General features: G+C 35.7%; 2 protein-coding genes across 2 annotated transcripts in view; both read left to right on the forward strand.

Annotated features, from left to right (window-relative positions):
* Nucleotides 1-7,474, forward strand: part of LOC127413923 (ribosomal protein S6 kinase alpha-2) — a 58,257-nt gene extending 50,783 nt beyond the window's left edge. Inside the window, exons 18-21 of the mRNA XM_051651495.1 lie at nt 707-783; nt 1,750-1,867; nt 3,268-3,405; nt 5,761-7,474. Of these exons, the coding sequence (XP_051507455.1) occupies nt 707-783; nt 1,750-1,867; nt 3,268-3,405; nt 5,761-5,886 (459 nt within the window). The 3' untranslated portion in view covers nt 5,887-7,474. The remainder of the gene's footprint in view (nt 1-706; nt 784-1,749; nt 1,868-3,267; nt 3,406-5,760) is intronic.
* Nucleotides 7,475-10,366: 2,892 nt separating this feature from the next.
* Nucleotides 10,367-21,924, forward strand: part of LOC127413947 (vesicle transport protein SFT2A-like) — a 35,277-nt gene continuing 23,719 nt past the window's right edge. Inside the window, exons 1-3 of the mRNA XM_051651530.1 lie at nt 10,367-10,544; nt 14,945-15,031; nt 21,495-21,580. Of these exons, the coding sequence (XP_051507490.1) occupies nt 10,479-10,544; nt 14,945-15,031; nt 21,495-21,580 (239 nt within the window). The 5' untranslated portion in view covers nt 10,367-10,478. The remainder of the gene's footprint in view (nt 10,545-14,944; nt 15,032-21,494; nt 21,581-21,924) is intronic.

Here is a 21,924-nt window from a genome sequence, read left to right on the forward strand (position 1 = left end):
AGAACTAAGAAGCTCCAAAAGCACATAAAGGCAGCATAAGCGTAATAACAAGTTAAGAAAAATTAAGACTCCAGTGGTTATATCCATGTCTTCAGAAGCGATATGATAAGTGTGGGTGAGAAACAGATACATCTTTAAGTGTTTTTTTTTACTATAAATCTCCACTTTCACTTTTACATTCTTCTTCTTTCGTTTTTGCCGATTTACATTCTTTGTGCATATCACCACCTAATTGGCTGGGAGGACAATTTATAGGAAAAAAAATTACTTAAATATTGATCTGTTTCTCACCCACACCTATCATGTCACTTCAAAAGACTTGGATTTAACCGATGGAGTAGTATGGATTACGTTTATGCTGCTTTTATGTGCTTTTTGGAGCTTCAGAATTTCTGCACACATTCACTTGCATTGTGATGGACCTACAGAGCTGAAATATTCTTCTAAAAATCTTCATTTGTGTTCAGCAGAAGAAAGAAAGTCATACACATCTGGGATGGCATGAGGGTGAATAAATGATGAGAGAAATTTCATTTTTGGGTGAACTATCCCTTTAAGGCTGTGTTTTACTGTGAATATGATCTGTTGCAATTCATGCCTAACAATTGCCTTTAGATATAACACAGCCTCTTGTACCATACTGCTTAAATAGATGAGTGTTATATCGAATATTCTCACATTCACGATAAACCTGTAATTCATGCAGGTCCTGAAGAAACAGGGTTATGACGCCGCCTGCGACATCTGGAGTCTGGGGATCTTACTGTACACCATGCTGGCAGGGTGAGTCGAGAAAGTCTTAACTGGATATACATTATATAAGTCAGAAGAATGTGCTGCACTGCAAAAGCAAAATGCAGTAACTACAGAGTTGGTCAAAAATAAGAGCCAGACTAGTTTATAATCCATATTTGGCTTTACAATCAAAAACCTTTGAAGCCATTCTTAGTTTCAGTTTTGGCAAAGTTACTGCATTTTGGCTTTGTAGAACGGTATGAGTATCCTCTCTTTGTACTCACACTATTTCCATCATTTTAACACAAAAAAATAGTATAGTTAAGAGCTTACTTTTTATAAGCAGTGAAAAAGAATATCAGTCCTAGCCTTGTGAAAAATACATACCGCTTGTCTCACATAAGGACATTTTAAAAAAGTCCATTATGCCTGATGGATGTAATCCGAGTGTCACATGTACCCACTTTTTGTCATGTTAACGTGCAGTTAAACTCATCTCAATATGATAATATGATAAGATTTCATTTGTTGCTCTAAATGAGATGGCATGCTATATGTAGGTAAATTTACGTTAAGCTGTCATTTTCAACCAAATTATGAGTGACCTATCTGACATTAAGACAAACAAGTCAAAACACTATTAGAACATCTTTTCTCCCATTGCCCTGATGAGGGGACTAATTTCTAGAGCAGGGTTGAGTGGATTACTAGGTAAGCCGGGTCAAGTCAACACTACACACAGAGTAATTGTCCCGAACACAATGCCAAAGCTATCAGAAGCCAAGCAGCACTCTCAATTTAATGTTACTGGTGATGGATTGAGCTTTAAACCTCTGTGTAATCGGGACATTTGAAAAAAATCCATCTCACTCTTCCGACCTAGCCATATGTGTACGCTAAAAATAACTCTGTGGAAATGGGGGTATTTAAAAAAATAAGTCTATTTTCACCCTTTCTATGAAAGCACATTTTCATGCGTTCTTTCACACACTCAGCGATCATTCTGTCCCACAGTTTCACGCCCTTCGCTAATGGCCCTGATGACACACCAGAGGAGATCTTGGCCCGCATTGGCAGTGGGAAATTTGCCCTGTCAGGAGGCAACTGGGACACAGTCTCTGAGGCAGCCAAGGTCAGCTTTCTACTTTCTTTTTATGTAACAAGTCATATTGTCCAAATGAAGAAAAAATATTGTAGCTAAGCCATTACAATTAGTCATTGTAGCCAGTAGCTATGTATATCAAAATGTTTATGGCTACCATGTTTTCTACACAGTTTTTCACTAAATGAAAACAATCAAAGATATATATTTTTTCATTTCGCTATACGCACCAATATAATAATACATTGTAGTAAATAGCAATATTTACCGACATATGTTTTTAATTAAACATATTAATACATGAAAAATACCACATGAACCATGAATCTTTGAAACAGAGTTTTGAATTGATTCATTGAAACAAACGATTTGAACTGATTCACACAAATTGAATCTAACTTACCAACTGTTTGCCATTGAAGCTAATTTATCTCAACACTCTCATGGTTGCAAGAAAACACTGCAGAACTATTCTAAAATAACAGAAATGTAATGGCCCCACATAAGACATTCAAATCATCACAATATTCACAATGTTTTCCCATCATTTACTCACCCTCATGCCATCCCAGATGTGTATGACTTTCTTTCTTCTGCAGAACACAAACGAAGATTTTTAGAAGAATATCTCAGCTCTGTAGGTCCATACAATGCAAGTGAATGGTGACCGGAACTTTGAAGCTCCAAAAACCACATTAAGGCAGTATAAAAGTAATCCATATGACTCCAGTGGTTTAATCCATGTCTTCAGAAGCGATCCAGTTGGATTTGGATGAGAACAGACCAAAATATTACACCTTTTTCACTATAAATATTGACATCAGCAGTCTCCTTGGTAATCATGATTTCAAGCACGATTACACTTCCTATAGCGCCATCTAGTGCTCTGTGCATGCGTCAAGCACTAGGAAGTGTTATCGAGCTTGAAATCATGATCGTGCCTACAGACTGAAATGAAAAAAAGTTAGATTTTGGTGTGTTTTAGTAAGCAAGCATAAAATGATTACTTTTATGCTGCCTTTATATGCTTTTTGGAGCTTCAAAGTTTTGACCACCATTCACTTGCAATGTATGGAACAACAGAGCTGAAATTTTCTTCTAAAAATCTTCATTTATGTTCTGCTGAAGAAAGAAAGTCATACACATCTGGGATGGCATGAGGGTGAGTAAATGAGGAGAGAATTTTCATTTTTGGGTGAATTATTCCTTTAATTTGTATATATCGTCAGCAAAATCATCCTTAATATATATAATTAATATTTGATTTATCACCAATCCCTGGTTGTAATGCACAGATTCATGACACAAATTTATCAAAGAATCTCATATGATGAATCTTACTATGAGCTGTGGGTAGCATCTTCATGAGGGTTAACTGAATTATTAGATTTCAGCCTCAAAAAATTCATGTTTTTGACATCTTTGAACAGGACATTGTCACTAAAATGCTGCATGTGGACCCTCACCAGCGGCTGACGGCACCTCTGGTTCTCAGACATCCCTGGATAGTCAATTGCGATCAGTTATCTCAGAGCCAGCTCATCAGACAGGACGTGCAACTGGTGAAGGTACTGCTCTTTTCATTTCAGACTCTGTCACCCCCGCCTCTGCCACCAAATGTTTTGAAAACGATCATCACAGTATGTTGTTTTGTAGGATTTAGGTAGTTATCGTATGATTTTTTTTTTTTTTTTATTTGATTTTTTTTTTTATAATAATACAAAATTAAATAAAAACACACAAAAACACTAAAATAGATGAAAAAGTATGCTTTGATGACATGATCAAAAGGTATGTTCTGTTGCCAGATCCACTATAGAATGTCCTATATCGCCACCTAATGTTTACATGTAAAGTTGCATCTGAGAACTGATTTAACCCTGCATGGTACACATTGTTCTAACAGTGAAATATGTTTTCTATTTGATTTTCTGACATAATATAGCTCTAAAAAAAAATGCATTTAAAAAAAAAAAAAAAAAAAAAGGAATCGTTGCAACTCTGGCAACTCCGTACCACAATATAAAATTGTCCAAAAACCAGTGTTTGTTTAAATCATTATTAAATTCATTACAAATAATCAATTTCTCCTTAAATTAAATGAATACTTATTTAATTAATTGATGCATTTATACACTTGGAACTCCTGCAAACCAAAACTATTGAACCATTATCATGTGTTCTACAACATTGTTAATGATCAATGTCATTTTCACTGTCACTAAAGCCTAACTCATCCTCGCTGTTGCCAATCGGAAGAGCTAACTGAGCACTCTTCTTTCCCTTTCTATTAAACATTGCTGTGTTCATTTTGGTCTGAAAAGAAGAAATACAAATTGTAATTGTGTTATTTATGCCTAAATGCAATTGTTTTATGGATATAACACTCATAAATATATTAATAAATGCAATAATATAATTGATGCCTCTATCTATAAAAATTCCCAATGGTAAAATGCATTAGTGCAATTCCATTACAATGCAGAGTTGCCATATGGCAACATATCAAATTTTCCATTGTAAACAGGGTTGCCATACGACAACATTAATATTTTCTTACTTTTCTGTAAAACCATGTTAGACAAAGTTGATCAGTTAACAGCAACATCTAATTAACATACCAAATCCAAATATGCAGCAAATATTATGAGCAAATATTAATATTCTTAATATTGAGAAATTTGTTTAAAAGAGCAATTTGTGGATCACTGTAAGGGTGACCTGAGAACAAACTATTTTGGAGACAAAAATCAAATGTCATGTGGCTTAAAAACAACATATTGTTGGTTATATTATTGGTTCTGAAAGGTAAGAAAGTAAAAAGAAAATAAATTGTTGCCAGGTGGCTACACCATAACATTCAGGTTTGAAGACCTTTTTTTCCACTTGCAAAAAAACAAGAAATGGAGAGTACTTTTGGCAAATATGATTATAATTTAATCTGACACAAAGTCTCAAGACATACAGTATCAGTAGAAAAAGCTGTTTTATTGTACATGTACCCCCTCATGTTGCCTGCAATGCTGAGATCAAATTACTAGTCAAATGCCACTCACTTTATGACATTAACACCCCTATTATAGGACACTTTTGGTTGTGGAATAAATTAATCATCATGGGTGACCAAATGCAGGGAATATTATACGAAGGCATTTTTTATTTTTTGCTTTTTATTTTTTTTTTTACCCTGAAGAACTCTTTGAAATTTCTAAAGTGAATATAAGATATTGCAAGAAATTTCAGCAACTCCCCCTTTGAGCCATTGTAAACCTTTTATTTGAGGCATTTGTACACTGAAAAGTATTATCTTTTAAATATACAGTATAAATGATCTATTACTTAGTCCCAGAAATCTAAATAATATAATAATATAATATGTGTGTGTGTGTGTGTGTGTGTGTGTGTGTGTGTGTGTGTGTATATATATATATTAGATCTTAACCCGGTACACTAAAAATATTTTAGCCTATTTTTAAGATTGATGTATTTCATTTTCATAACAAAATTTAATCAACTTGAATTGTGTCATGTTTAACAAATTTAAATGAATAAGACTTAAAATATTGTGTTTTTTAATTTAATTTTATTAAAGATAACTCTTTATTTTTTTTATGAAATAGAAACGCATAAATCGTGAAATAATTTTTTTGAGGGGGAAAAAAAACTGTTGGAAAATTTGTGGAAATTAATTGTTAACCCTGAATACATGTCAGTGTAATGTCCGAGACTACTATCAAACTGGCCAGTGAAATATGAACAAAAAAATACTCCATAAAGTACACCATGTCACAGATTTAGAGGGATAAGTTGATAATAATTTATTTTTTATCACCAGAGGTGGGTTTCAATTTATGCTTTCTTGCTTTACCACAGTATACTGTAATTTATGATATATTAAACCAATGTATGGCATCACTTCCCAGGGGGCAATGGCTGCCACATACTCCGCTTTGAACCGATCACCTCAGGCCCCGAAACTGGAGCCCGTTCTGTCCTCCTCTCTGGCTCAAAGGAGAGGAATAAAGAGACTCACATCCACTCGTCTATAGCACTCTGAGCAGACACAGAGGCGTCAACAGCTTAAAGACATGTCCAGCGTCCAGACTTTGGACAGGGCACCAGGCGGCCACCAAAGCATCCAGAGCAATCTCCAAAGAGCAATCTGCCTAGTGTCTCCACTGATGTTAAGAGACTGATGAAGCCCAGATGCAAACATCACAGCTGTCAGGACTGGAAAACAGGCTGATATGGCTGTTGGTTTGTGGATGAGCACTTGTGTATCATTATGGAAATGTTTTAGCTTGGAATGGTGGACAGCAAAGATCATGGTTATCCTTCCCAAACTGTGTGCAGTCGGTTGGAAATGCAGTCTTTTGCACATGCATGCCATGTACAGTACAGTGTGTATTTTTATGAGAAATGAATGGTTGTACAGTATGGGTGTTAATGAAAGCACAAAGAACATCTTTACATGCCATTTATTTGATTGTTTACTTTCTTTATGTCCCAGTTTTATGTTTTATGTTGTGTAATGCTGAGACTTCAAGTTGATAACCATTTACATGAGGAATATTTTTTTTTTTTTTTTAAACAGCTGTTTTTAATTGCTGATGTTTGTATATTTTGTTCATCTTCAGTATTTGGACCAAATTGGTTGATTTATTTGTTTGTCTTTGATTCATTTGTTGATATTGCATGTATATGTACTGTATTTTTCTATCTGACTGTCTATACATTTATTGAAAATATCTGGTTCATTTTTTTATATATGTAATTATTATTTTTAAGTGACCTTTATGCATAAACATAAAACCCAAACAAGTGCCACACCTTTGCACTAGGTAAAGCGACTTTATAATATTAACGTGGGCATGCATTTTAGATTTCCTGGAAATGTAAATAACTTGCAAATACAGTTTGAACTAGATTACTAAATTGTAGCTTCATATGTATTGCATATAGTCTTTAGATCAAAGTTCTGGCAAACACATGACATGGTGGATGTACTGAGGTCATCATCTACACTGACATGATAATCTGAGATTTTGGCAACTTTGACCAATATTCTGAAATTCTTCTTTATTATATGCGTAAATTCATGCCAGTGCAATTAAGAAAATTTAACAGGTGCTAGCATTTTTTTTAACCCACATAATGCACTCTGTTAAACTTATTTTAGTCATTGAAGGTATCTTAGAAATCCCATTTGCATGCAGTCATACAAACTTTGTAGCAGCTTCTGAAACACTAATGATAGCAGTAGATGCATTTTGTAAGATAAATTGGAGACAGTCCAATATTTTTGTATGAATATGATAAACACCTTTTCCAGACATGAAGCTGCTTTAAGCAGAGAAACACAGATGATCAGCAGCCAAACACTTCATCTCTTGCTGGTGTGGCTTAATTTTTACATGTGAAACTGTTTTGTTTTAGATTTGTTGTTTAATGCTGATTTCTTTTTTTTTTTTTTCTTTTCTTTTTACAGCACCCTCACCAGTGTTTAAGGGAAACAGGTTTATGTCAGAACATCGGTGCTTCTGTTAGCAAAACTAAACAGTTAATGCTGCACACCAGTGACTACCTGCAGTGATACCAAACAGCAATATTGTTAGGACCCATCCTTGCTAGAAAAGGCTGTAGTTTTATGCTCTATGTTGGCTTGCATACCAAATGTTTATAAAAATAAACAGCACTGATGAAAATCTGATCAGACATATCTCAAGATTCTGATAGGTAGTAAAGCCTCCTTTGTGAAAAAAAAAAAAGAAACAATGTCAGTTCTCTATTCAAATGGTTATCAGATCATCATTAGGCCTATTCACAATATTAACATAGTTAGAAATGTAATCTACAGTACATTTATATGTACGTATATACACACACACACACACACACACACACACACACATATATATTATTTATATGCTAAAACTTCTCTGACATCAATAGGCCTATTCACAATATTCACATGATTATAAATGTCATATATATAATTATTATTATTATATTTTATTTTTCTGCTCTGTTGACACCCTGGTGTCAAAGGAAAAATAAGTAGAAATATACTGTATATATAATTTTGTATATAATTATTTAAAAATGTATATATATAAACATTTATATATTATTATTAACATAAAATATTACATTATTTATATGCTATATCTTCTCCTCTGACATCAATAGGCCTCTTCACAATATTCACGTACTTAGAAATTTAATATTTATATATATATATATAAACTCAGTAAAAAAAGAAACATCCTCTCACTTTCAACTGCTTTTATTTTCAGCAAACTTAACATATGTAAATATTTGTATGAACATAAAAAGATTCAACAACTAAGACATAAACTGAACAAGTTTCACAGACATGTGACTAACAGAAATGGAATAATGTGTCCCTGAACAAAGAGGGGGTCAAAATCAAAAGTCACAGTCAGTATCTGGTGTGGCCACCAGCTGCATTAAGTACTGCAGTGCATCTCCTCCTCATGGACTGCACCAGATTTGCCAGTTCTTGCTGTGAGATGTTACCCCACTCTTCCACCAAGGCACTTGCAAGTTCCTGGACATTTCTGGGGGGAATGGCCCTAGCCCTCACTCTCCAATCCAACAGGTCCCAGACATGCTCAATGGGATTTTGATCCGAGCAGTATGGCTGGTGGTATTGTCATGCTGGAGGGTCATGTCAGGATGAGACTGCAGGAAGGGTACCACATGAGGGAGGAGGATGTCTTCCCTGTAACGCACAGCGTTGAGATTGCCTGCAATGACAACAAGCTCAGTCCGATGATGCTGTGACACACCGCCCCAGACCATAACGGACCCTCCACCTCCAAATCGATCCTGCTCCAGAGTACAGGCCTCGGTGTAACACTCATTCCTTCGACGATAAACGCGAGCCTGACCATCACCCCAATGAGACAAATCCACGACTCATCAGTGAAGATCACTTTTTGCCAGTCCTGTCTGGTCCAGTGAAGGTGGGTTTGTGCCCATAGGTGACGTTGTTGCCGGTGATGTCTGGTAAGGACCTGCCTTACAACAGGCCTACAAGCCCTCAGTCCAGCCTCTCTCAGCCTATTGCGGACAGTCTGAGCACTGATGGAGGGATTGTGCATTCCTGGTGTAACTCGGGCAGTTGTTGTTGCCATCCTGTACCTGTCCCGCAGGTGTGATATTCGGATGTACGGATCCTGTGCAGGTGTTGCTACACGTGGTCTGCCACTGCGAGGACGATCAGCTGTCCTTCCTGTCTCCCTGTAGCGCTGTCTTAGGCGTCTCGCAGTACGGACATTGCAATTTATTGCCCTGGCCACATCTGCAGTCCTCATGCCTCCATGCAGCATGTCTAAGGCACATTCACGCAGATGAGCAGGGACCCTGAGCATCTTTCTTTTGGTGTTTTTCAGAGTCAGTAGAAAAGTTTCTTTAATGTCCTAAGTTTTTATAACTGTGACCTTAATTGCCTACCGTCTGTAAGCTGTTAGTGTCTTAACGACTGTTCCACAGGTGCATGTTCATTAATTGTTTATGGTTCATTGAACAAGCATGGAAAACATTGTTTAAACCCTTTACAATAAAGATCTGTAAAGTTATTTGGATTTTTACAAAATTATCTTTAAAATACAGTGTCCTGAAAAAGGGACCTTTCTTTTTTTTTTGCTGAGTTTTATATATATATATATATATATATATATATATATATATATATATATATATATATATATATATATATATATATATAATTATTATTAGCAGTATTTTTCTTCTCTGTGACACCCAGGGGTCAAAGGAAAAGTACAAATATAGAAGTAGACAAGAAAGAAAGCTAGTGAAAGGAAGGCTCACTGATATTTGAACATACAATATTTATGGAGAAATACAAAAATAAATTAATTTTCGGTTTCGCAGCAGATTTCGTGAGCATTGTGCTATGTGTTAAACTCTTTCGAGATTGTATTTATTTATTAATTTAAAAAAAATAATTATTTTTTATTACAGGGCCCATGATATGTTAAAAATGTAGGTTTAAACAAAGTTTTGCAGTCCCTCGCTAAATTAAAATTGCAAACATACTGTATCCGGGATGTCTACTAAACGTTTTAAAGAGAAAAAACAAAATGTGTAGTTTTCTTGTCATAAGTCAAATGTTTTCGTGTCATATTGTCTGTTTCCACATAGAAAGGCATTGATATATGTAATATTTGATGTGATTCGATTGTAGTACCAAAATGTACAACACAAGAAACAATTACCTAAACTGTTTGTCTAATAAAAGATTAATTGCCACATGTGCACTGTATAGGGAACAGAGAACGATTTCGGACGTTGAGATCGACTTTGCGCATGCTCGCCTGCGTTCCACCAGTCTTATTAATTCCGTCCGTTTTCCAGCAAGTCCCGCCTTCTTTATCAGGATTGGCTTACCAGCTCTTCCGTCACTTTACGATTGGGCGTTTGAAAAGTCCGTCATCTAGCCGTCCAATCACAGCAAGCAGCATTGAGTCCAAGGGCGGGATGTCGGAATACGGCTGGGAAAGAATAACGTTAAGTCTGACTAATGTGAAATGCTGAACTTTGAGGAAGTGTTTTAGCATTTCAGCTAAACAAACATTTCAACTTACGAGCAACGATGGACAAGTTGCGTCGTGCATTAAGTGGTCGAGAGGAGAATGAAGAAGTGGGGCTTACAGCACAGGTACAAAGAGAAAGTGTGTTTTATTTGCTGTGCGTCTGTAATGGGCAGGACACATTAGTACTGTCAGTCAGACTGTTGATTCAAATGGTGATAAATGCTTCACTGTCTTTGAAACATTTACAAACAAAAGTACTGTGGCGGTTCCATGGTACAGTAAATGGTAATACCGCTGTACCTTGATATATGCCATGATATTGTATAATAAACATATTCATTTACCATAGAATGTAAGTGGGACTCCTCAAATGTCCTTCATAGAGTACAGATGTATTACTGTCATTGTAATATATAAAACATGTTATTACCATGGTTACATTTCTAAAAAAAAAATCATGGTAATAACACCAAAACATAATAGTAATACCTTGTACTTTGATGTATGCCATGGTATTTATATAAATAATGCCATGGTATTACCATCATTATAGTATCCAAAAACATGTTATTACCATGGTACCATGTCCAAAATATAGTATTTCATGGTACTTCGAAATGCACCATAGTCCTGAATGATTACACTCATTAAACATGGTTTTTAAAAGAATACTATGGTATTACCAGCATGTTGGCATCCATAAAAGTACGGCATTAGCATGGTACCTTGTCCAAAACTGCATTTTGTGTATGTGTTTGCCAATAATTTTTATGTGGTAATGATATTTGTAACATTGCTGATTTTACATGCTTCCTGAGGGGAAGGATCATGTGAGGTAAGGTCATGACCTCCGGATGTTGTTTGGTTTGTGCCAGCCTATCTGATCTTGGGATTTAAACTGTGTTGCAGACCCTTTCAGTTGTTTTGTGCCTTTAAAACCTGATATATTTTATATAGTGTTTTTAGAGGGGTCATATCGTGAGAAAATAAATGTTTCTTTTTCTTTTCAATTTTATCTTTTGAGAGTTCATTGACAAACTGTAACTTTCAGAATGCAAAACTTCCTCCCAAGTTAAAAACAGAGCATTTATTGAAACTAAGCTGTAAAAACGGCATATTCGGAACTTCTGCAGCTTTCTGACATCTTGTTGAGAACATGGCCAATTTAATTCTGAGGATCAGATAGAGGGTGGTACATTATCATAAATTCGATTATAGCTGTTTTTGGCACACATTAAAAAATAAAATAAAATAAAAAACATTACAATAACTAGAGGTAGACCAACAAATCAATTTTACAGATTAATCTGTGTCGATAGTTGCTTTTTGGAATGGTTATTGGCAAAAACCTGTGCTGATAGTCGCAGATAGTTTTTTTTAATTTTTATTCCTTCGCATTCCTCTGTGGCCAGCACTGGAGGAATCTACCGTTAGAATGGCTTAGTTCTACAGCATAACTGCAGTTTAATATTTAATATGATATAATATAATAGTTTAATATTCCTCGTTAAACGTCATCTGGTGAATTTAAATTATTGGCATAATGGCACCAAAATGACAAAAAAACAAAAAGTATTATTAAAAAGTGTTGTGTTCTCCATGCGTGTTTGTGATGATGTAAGATGAATCCAAATGGACCAGGGTTCAATAGAATCAAGTGAGTGTGAAACCAGACCAACGCTGCAGGAGGAACTTGGAATCGGACCGCAGCAAATGTGCCCAGTGTGAAAGCCCCCTTAGATGCAGATCTGTAATTAAAGGGATAGTTTTCTCTATCTCTATCATTTTCTCATGGTGTCCCATATGTGTATGACTTTCTTTCTTCAGCAGAACACATTTGAAGAAAAATATCTTTTTAAGTTTGAAAAATCACAGACAGTCAGCATAAACATCATCCATACGAATCCAGCGGTTAAATTAATGTCGTCTTTTTCATTTTTCATGTGAAAAAAGATAAATATTTAAGTACTTTTTTTTTTTTATTATAAACCATCTTCCGGTCAGCAGCAGTATACGCATTCAAAAGAGGGTTGAGCTCATGCCGTCTCTCGTGTGATGTATTCGCGTTGCCATGTTACGGATGTAATCTCACGTTCTTCTCTCGGTTGAGACGTCCAGGATAAGCACACAAACGCACCATTGTGAGTGAAGAAACAGATAAATACAGATCTAAACCAAAACCAATGAAACTTCTGTACAGCGTTTCTCCTACTCTGTTGTAAACAGCTCTGCTCTTCTGGCTGTGCTGCAAATGTCTCAGTTCTCGTGTATTCCAAATGTCAAAACTATTACGTCACACGTGCATACCGCTACTGACTGGAAGCGATTTGTTGTAGTTAAGTACATAGATACTGATCTTTTTCGCACCAGAAGTGATGGTGTCGCTTTAGAAGACATTAATTTAACAGCTGGTGTCGTATGGATGACGTTTATGCTGACTATATGTGATTTTTGGAGCTTCAAAAATTGGATCACCATCCACTTGCATTTTAAGGACCTACTGAGCTGAAATATTTTTCCATGTTTCTTCAAATGTGTTCTGGTGAAGAAAGAAAGTCATACAGACCTGGGATGGCATGGGAGGGTGAGTAAATTATGTGAGAATTTTCATTTTTGGGTGAACTATCCCTTTACTTAACTATTAAGTAACTGTATGCTTGTTATAATTTCTATACTGATAAATCCACCACACAGGAAAAAAATAAATTGCTTATTTTCACACATTTTGTGCTTGTTTTTCCAGACTAGGGCTAGGTTTCCCGATAACGATTGATCTTTGCGGTTAAGAGCGTTTTCTACGAGCGATTTTACGAACGTTCTTTATTTTTTACGTGCGCTTCCCAAAACTGCATTCAACATGAATGTGCGAGGATGCGCTTTAAGTGCTACTTGACAGAGATGTTGCCCATAAACGTGAAGTGCTGAAATGTGAAGTCATTGCAACTTCATTACATCTCTGTGTAACTTTAAAACGTTTGTAATTTACCTCACTGGAAATATCTAAAAATATTTTCTTAAATTTACAACTTAATTCACTACATAATTGCATTTTGTTTTGCAATCGTTTTATAAAGAACGATATATTTCAAGTAAACAAATAACTTTTATTTGTAAGATGAATTCTATGATCTACTACGATGCTTTTGGGAAACAAAGCCCAGGTTGCTTGTTTATCCTGCGAGATCTGGCAACACTTCAATTGGTATTTCACCCACTCCTTAGAACAGAGTACTGTCATTTTAAAAAGAACATTATTAACTGTTCTTTTATTTTATTTTAACCGGTAACCATTTGAAAAGGAGTCTGTGGAACTTCTGAAACGGAATGAAAAAAAAAACTGTTTTTGCTCCGAACGAAACGAAATGAAAAACATTTAGTATTTAGTCCCTGCAAAATATAGTTAAAAGATTCAAGCAATGCGGTAAAATATCGGTGCGTAAAGGGCGAGGCCGAAAACCACTTCTGAATGCGCTTGATCGCTGATCACTCAGACGTCACTGTTGTAAAAATTGTCATGCATTTATAATGTACATCATGACATGGTCTTGGGAATACTTCAGTAAACCTTTGTCAGTCAGCACCATTCATCGCGGCATCCAGGGGCATAGCATCCGTGGGCCCCCCCACCATACCTTTCAGAGGGCCCCAGCCGTCGTTCGACGGGGTGGTGGGGGGGTTTGCGGTTTGATAGGAAAACGATCAGCATGCGCTACACGGATGGCTTTCGTTGTTGCGCATCGTCTCCATGTTTAAATCAGCATCTCCCCCATTTAGATACACTGTACATGAGGAAATATCATGGAATAGCCTTTCTGCGGGCTCCCCCTTTAGTCAGGGCCCCTGTTACTCAGGTCCATCAATACCCATGGTCCAACGCCCCTGGCTGCATCCACAGATGCAAGTTAAGGGTTTACTATGCAAAGGAGAAGCCATACATCATCACTGTCCAGAAGCTCCGCCGACTTCAGTCCCAACTTTTTTGGAGCTTGTTGCAATTATCTGATTTTAAATGAGTGTGTATTTTAAATACAGTCTTAATTAAATTCACAAGGTAAAACATCACATAATGTGTTGTTGTAGTGTTTTCAATATTACACAGGGTGAATAGAAATTACAAGTCACTCCTTTTTGTTTTTATTAGCATTTTCCATACTGTCCCAACTTTTAAAGAATTGGGGTTGCATGATATGACCCCTTTAAATTATATACAATCAGTTAGTTGTCTGTTAGTTGAAATAAGACAGGGAATGCCCTTGTGTGTTATAACAGATATCTATCTGTTTCTAAGTACTGGCCGTGCAGGAAATAACACCACAACAAGCTTGCATGATCATATGAACATTCACTTGGAAAATCAAGAGCAAAAGTATATTTTCTTCCTGTCTTGTTCTCCCAGTGGATCTGTGCATTTATCCATTAATTGTATTTTGAATGGATCATATGCAGACGTCAGCATGCTCAGTTATGAACTCTTTGTTAGTAGGGCATTGAGAATCATGTGACATCCTGTGATTTTTCTCTGTAGGTCCTGGATGGCACAAGCCTCAGTTTCAGCACGCGGGTGAAGTGGTTCTTCATTTGTTTCGCAGCAGGGATCATCTGCTCAATACTTGTGAGTTTTATTTGTTCTGTCGGAAGGCACACTCACATATAGCCTGTGTTGATATTCAAGGCCTTTGACAAATGACCAACAAACAGTTTTGCCTTCCTCTTAAAGGAACAGTTGTAGTATTTTGTCATCATTTGCTCACCCTAATTTCCAAACCTGTATGATTTTCTTTCTTCTGTGAAACACAAAGTAGGATGTTTGGCAGAATGTCCGAGCTGCATTTTTTCATACAAAAAAGTGGATGGTGATTTATACCACCAAGAAAGAAAAGAAAAAAGCACCATCAACGTATTTTGTATTTTGTCTACTGTATTTTAAATCCTCTGAAGACATACAATAACTTTATGGTAGGAACAGTCCAAAATTGAATACTTTATTCACTGACAATCCTTCCCTCTGCCTTGCCTTGCAAATCCTATTCGCACATTGTGGTTTCCCATGCTTGATATCATTGACGCCAAATGCTGTTGGTTCTCACATGTCACATGACACCGGTGCGGTGTTCATGTTCAAACCGACTAACACCGGTATTACTGCTGGTTGGACGCTAAGTGGCACTATGGGGTAAATTTTCATGAAGGCAGCTTGATTTCAAACTTGTAACTTTATTTTGTATTAATTTTAACAAAAAATTCAAATGAAACTGAAACATTTTTAAATGTGTAATTAAAATGTGTGTTGTTCAACTTTTTGAAAGATGGCTTTTCAACAGTTGCGAAGGGCAACATCTCTTTGGCAACGAACCTACTTCATCCATGCATTCTCTCCATCATGGGCTAGTCAAGTCAACCTTTATTTATAGAGCACATTTGAAAACAACTGAAGTTGACCCAAAATGCTTTACAGATCAAACAAACAAAATGACAGAGTGATATAAAAACAGGTCAGGTATTTCGTTGTCTGGGCAAATGCATCACTTGTTGGTTCTTGCGGGTTTGATGTTGGTCTTGTGTTACCTTTCATCCCAGGACCCACTTTAGCTGCTTCGGAAGAGTAATGACTTTGAATGTGTGTGGATTTGTTTTGTTCCCTCCTAGGGCTGGGTGATATGCAAGAAATATGTTCACTGTATGTTTATAAATAAATAAAAAAATCACAATATGCAATTACATCATCAACCCCCCCGGCTGAGGGATTAGTGAATATTTTTGCTTTAGTTATTTAGCATTGAAAATTAAATTCATTTATTTAAAAAGCAAAAAACTTAAACCACAGACATTTCTAAATTCAAATTGCACTTCAAACTAGTTTTGTCACGGTATCAAAATATCAGTAGTCGATACCAGTGAAATTTCACGGTTCTCGATACCAATTTTGATTCCACAGCAAAAATATGGTTATATGATAATGTTCTATTGAAGACACCAGTGTAGTTATTTATATATATATATATAGTTTAATAATTATTATTATTTTCCATAACTTTCCAGAACATGTTTTAAAGTTTAATTTCATCATCAAAATGGTGTCCAATCTATTAATTCTTTTAACTTTTAACAAGTGAAAATAGAACCTTTCAACATGTCATTGCATTTTTTGCCAAATTTTTCTTCAACAGCTGTCATGCTTTTATTTTTATACATTTGTTTAAATGTAAATTTTTTTAAATTAAAAAAAAAAAGCTGCTCATCCAGACTAAGATTGCAGCTTTTAGAGGTTTAATAAATCACACTAGGACAAGTCATGGTTTTAATTTGATTAATTGTCCATTTCAGTGCACAAGGAGTAACAGCACGTGTTCAAAATAAGCTTGTGTCGTGTGTCAGTCATACTGTGCGCTTGTACCCGGATAGAGTCGGTGTTCAGTACTACCGGTACTGCAGAAACACTGGTATCATTACATCTTTTTTTTTTATTTTAGTATCGACTTGGTACCGAATACCTGTACTTTTGACAACACTACTTCAAATGAAACGAAAAAGCAATTAAAATAATGAAGTGGTAAAAAAAACAAACATATATAACCACCTTTCCAGTTATCATCTGTGACAACAGGCAGAAAATTACTAATACAAATTAAGATCTAAAAACAATTATAAATGTATACGTAATTATAATGATGATATTAATCACAGAAATATAAATCATGGCTTGAGGTGAACATGTTTTTGTGTTATTTTATGATTTAATCACAGATGTATAGGCTATATATATAGTGACCCTGCAGATTGAACTGCCCTGAGGAAATAAAGTGAACTGAACTCAGAGCACCTCCTGAGCTGAGATATCTGAGGTCATTTGCAGCATTCTCAAAGACGATACTATTCTTGCAAAAAAATGTAGACTGAAACAAAGAAAGAGTGAGAACGCTTTACATATGCGTGTTCCAAGAGACTGCACGCCTCCGAACAAACAGCTTTTCGTACATGCGCATAGATGGCTTTTCTGTTATCTATTCTTAATAATATAATAAAGTGTGTTTCTTTAAGCGCGTGTCTGTGTGTCTAACAGCATTTCTTGTGTCATTCAGAATCCGAGATGTCTCACCATGCACATTATATTCGCTACCTGCAATTAAATGTCTTCTGTGAGTGCACATACTTTACTACCTGTGTCATTTGATACGTTGGTAAAGAACATCTGGCTTTCAGTCCGTTATTTAGGATCATTTATCATGGGTCGCAAACTATTCATTAGGCAACTATTCTTTATTTAAGGCTATTCTATTCGTTAGGCTATTGTATTGATATTGGAAGTTCTATTCATAATGTTTCCCCCTTTTACCCGATATAAAATTTCACACAGGTGTTGTCCCTTGTACCGAGTAAAACTGGTAACACTGTACACCGTGGCAACCCTAGTGGCAAGTTTGAACATACTTGACTGCAGATCGTGAGATTTGAAAACTACAGCAAAGGAGAAGATTATCAGTGAACAATGAGTTAAATTTGAGTCTGTTACACACACAAAGTTATTATATAGCTTAAAAAAGACGACTTTGAATATAAGGAACCAGTCATATAGAATACTATATGGTGTTTTTTGAATGTGGAAATGGAAATCACCATCCACTTTAGTTGCATGGAAAAGTGCAATTTGGGTGTTCTACCTAACATCTCATTTTGTGTTTCACAAAAGAAAGAAAATAACTTTGCGTTGAAGCAACATGAATGAGAGTAAATTATGACAATTTTTACATTTTTTGAATGAACTATTCAGGCCCTAATTTAAGAGCGCTAGTGCTAAGCTCAGCAAGTCATAAGCACATAGTCAATGGGCATGGACATATCATTTTGGTATTTTCATGCAATCGTGCACTAAGTCTAGATGCAAGTTGGTTTGGCCGAATTTTGGACGCAAAGCACTAATGGGACAAGTGCAGATTCTTCTCCGGTTATTGCACCATCTGCGTCTTATTATACTGTATATTCCATTGCCTGTCAAGCACCAGCGATATAAACAAAGACAGCAGCACATTCATAAGAAGTTGGCAGTGTAAATTAATTCTGTATACAATTAATTAGAATAATAGGAATATTTCTGTGACAGTGACATTCTTTTAGAAGCATAGCAAATGTGATTCTCATCAGGATTTGGATGTACTCTACATTAAATTAAGAATTATTAATCATTTTCATCTACTGACACACAAATCATGGCTAGTATTAACAGTGATTGTATCGGCATGCATTTTGAAAAATTAAATTCATTTATTGAAACATGAATAATTAAACCAAAAATATTGATAAATTAAAAAAAAAAAAAAAAAAATCATACCAAATCCAAACTATGTCCAACTTCTTCCACCGGCCCATAAAAATCTCTCATGACAACAGGTGGAAAAATACCAATAAAAATTAGATCATCAATTCAATTGTAGATATGCACAATTGAATTGTGTGTTCGATAGCACATTATCATATCGAAATTGGTATCGAGAACCGTGAAAATTCACTGGTATCTACTGAAAATTTGGTACTGTGACAACCCTTCATTCTCATATGCGAGTGATTTACTCTCATTGTAGAGAGTTGCACATTTAGTAAAAGATCGATCTTAGGATTTAGGTATATATATTGATGTCATTCAAAATAAGATCACGATGCATCGTAAAATTGATAATTTACCCAACTTATCATTCACTTCTTTGAAGGAATAGTCCACCCAAAAATTAAAATTCAGTCATCATTTACTCAGCCTCATTTTGTCCCAAACATGTTTTCTTTTTTTTCTTTTGTGAAACACAAAATGAGGTTTAGGATGAATGACAGCCTCGGTCACCATTCACTAAAAAAAATGTAATGAAAGTGAGAATAATGCTAATATTCTACCAAATTTTCACTTTTGGGTTAACTATCTCCTTAAAAAAAAGTCTCTTTAAAACATTCTGAAATGTTTTTGGAGTTTGGACAATATATATCATTTAATACCAGCAACACTTTACCAATAACACATTATAAGCTGCCAGAGGAAAGAAGCTGCTTTAAGTAGAAGGGCTCTGTTTTTGGGCACCGCATTGTCCATTTTGCATCTTAACAGATTTGTAATGTGTCCGCAATTTTGTCCACTGAGATGCAGGTGCGTGACGTCACACAAATATATCGGCACCCAGAGATGTACAAAGTTAGTGATAAACATTCACTTTTATTAAACGATATCGATCAATGAGTCAAAGTTCCTACATTACAAGATATTAAAGCTCTCTTTTGATGCTCATACACCTGTAGCACAAATGCTAATGTAGCAGCACTGTTTATCAGTTGGGTTGCTAGGAAACAGTCAAACCCCTGTTATGCTAATGGGAGTGTTGTAGCTTTGGTTGTTTAAACATCATTTTCCAAGCATCTGGCAGTGGAATTCCTTTATGGTCTGAGTTTGGAGAATTCAAGTAGGAATATCCCACATCTGATTTGAATGAAATGCAGCACGAGTGTCTCCACCTTTGACATTGACCACGCCTCAATCCCCAGTTGGCCTTCTTTGGCCCAAGGGTAATCGTGGGCCAGAGGCCATTGGCTACGAATAAGCCCTTAGGAGGCACGATTAAGCCCCGGAAGTGATAGTGGGAACGCAATTGGCCTCTGCACCCACTAGCACGCCTTAATTTGGCCCGACAGTGAAAACGGGGCTCACAGCCGTGGCTCCCTTTGTCATTAAATGTCTCTTAATACCCTTTCTGTTCTTTACAGTCAATTGTTAATTGTTGAAAAACGACAAAACATTAACATTTAATTGTAATCATAAAAAGCACAGATGAGGTAAAGCCATTCGTGTCCTCTCTCGTTAATTTACAGACGCTCTTCACAGAACTGCCAGTTTACTTAAAGAGACAGTACTGATTTTTAGCACGTGTTCAACAAATCAATGAAGATACTTGTATAATTTATACATTCAGCAATAAACTTGTAACAAAAAATTATACATGGAATATAATAACATATTGATGGAATATATTGATTTGTACGTTTTTTTAAAAGCTAAAATGTGACCAAAATGATGAAAACCAAAAAATATATATAATTAGTCAAATTAATATTTGCGTAATGTTCCTAGTTAGTCCCCAGGAGAATTAACAGCATTATCTGGGAGAGAATTTCTTTCATATATAAGTAAAGTGGAATGTCGAATTGGAATCGAATTGAGAGCTTGTGAATTTAATCGAATCGGGAAATCTGTATAGATATAGATAGTGTATGACTGAATATGTATTTCTATAAATAATGGCCACATTCACTGATAAGACAGTGTTTGTCTTGAAATTATTTTCATTCAACTAATTTTGCCTTTACGCTTTTATTTTTTCTTCCTAACTTGAAAAACAGTCTGTATATACGTTAGTAGGGGCAGAATTCGGCTTTTTTCATCTGACAAGACTCTTGAAAACAACCTTTTGTAGAGTGGAAAGAATCAGCCAGTGAGAGTCATAAGATGCAAAGAGCTGAGGAATTATGAGTTGGGCTCTTAAAAAACAGTAGCTCATTGGCATGTTCAACACCCTGTTTCTATTGAAACTCTGTTTCTCCTCCTTTAGATACCAACCGCTTTCAGTTGGTTTGTGGTCAGCCCAAAAAAGAGCGATGATAACACTTCACTGATAAGTCTAACATTACGGCATGAAGTATGTGTGTCCTTAAGCATGCTGTATGTACGGTGCGAATAGATGCAGGAATTCTTTTAAAGCTTTAAAATGACTTGAAGAAAAAGAAATTAGCCATTATGTTTCTTGAAAACTTCGTCCTATATATATATATATATATATATATATATATATATATATATATATATATATATATATATATATATAAAATGTGAAAATTTGTTATTTTTCTTTTCATGTAATATTTTGTCATGTTCTCTATGTAGTAGCTGTGCAACTCCACTAGGTGGCAGAAGTGTTTTGCATGTCACAATGAATTTATTTTCATTTGAAGCTTTTCTGTGTTTTTGAGCTTTGAGTTTCACACATATAGCTTTACAGAAATGTTTGAAAATTGACTAACATGCCACATTTTGCCCTGTGAAACAGGGAACTGCACTCCTCTTCTTGCCGAAAGCCGGGCTAAAGCTGTTTGCGGTATTTTACACCCTTGGAAACATTTCAGCACTGGCAAGGTACGTGTAAATATGTTCAGAATTAATTTCCTGGTAGTATATACCTGGATATACTTGCACAGTGTGTCCATGATCTGTTTGCAGTTTCTTGCTTTGTCCACACTAGCTATAGAAACTGCTCCGTTTTAATAATTTCTGTGATCAGAGGACTGGGGACTTAACTTCCACCCACCTCAAGTGACCCACAGCTTTCCTAACATGAACTCAGACTTCAGGAATTTGATATTACATGTTCATATCTCTGTTACGTGTCATTTCAAGGCATGATTGCATTAAGAGGCCGACAGGATTAGTCCTCTAAACCATGCTTTCACTTTGGTTTCATAACTTTGTGCTATGTTAAT

The sequence above is a fragment of the Myxocyprinus asiaticus genome, chromosome 23 (assembly GCF_019703515.2).
Source record: "Myxocyprinus asiaticus isolate MX2 ecotype Aquarium Trade chromosome 23, UBuf_Myxa_2, whole genome shotgun sequence".
NCBI lineage: Eukaryota > Metazoa > Chordata > Actinopteri > Cypriniformes > Catostomidae > Myxocyprinus > Myxocyprinus asiaticus.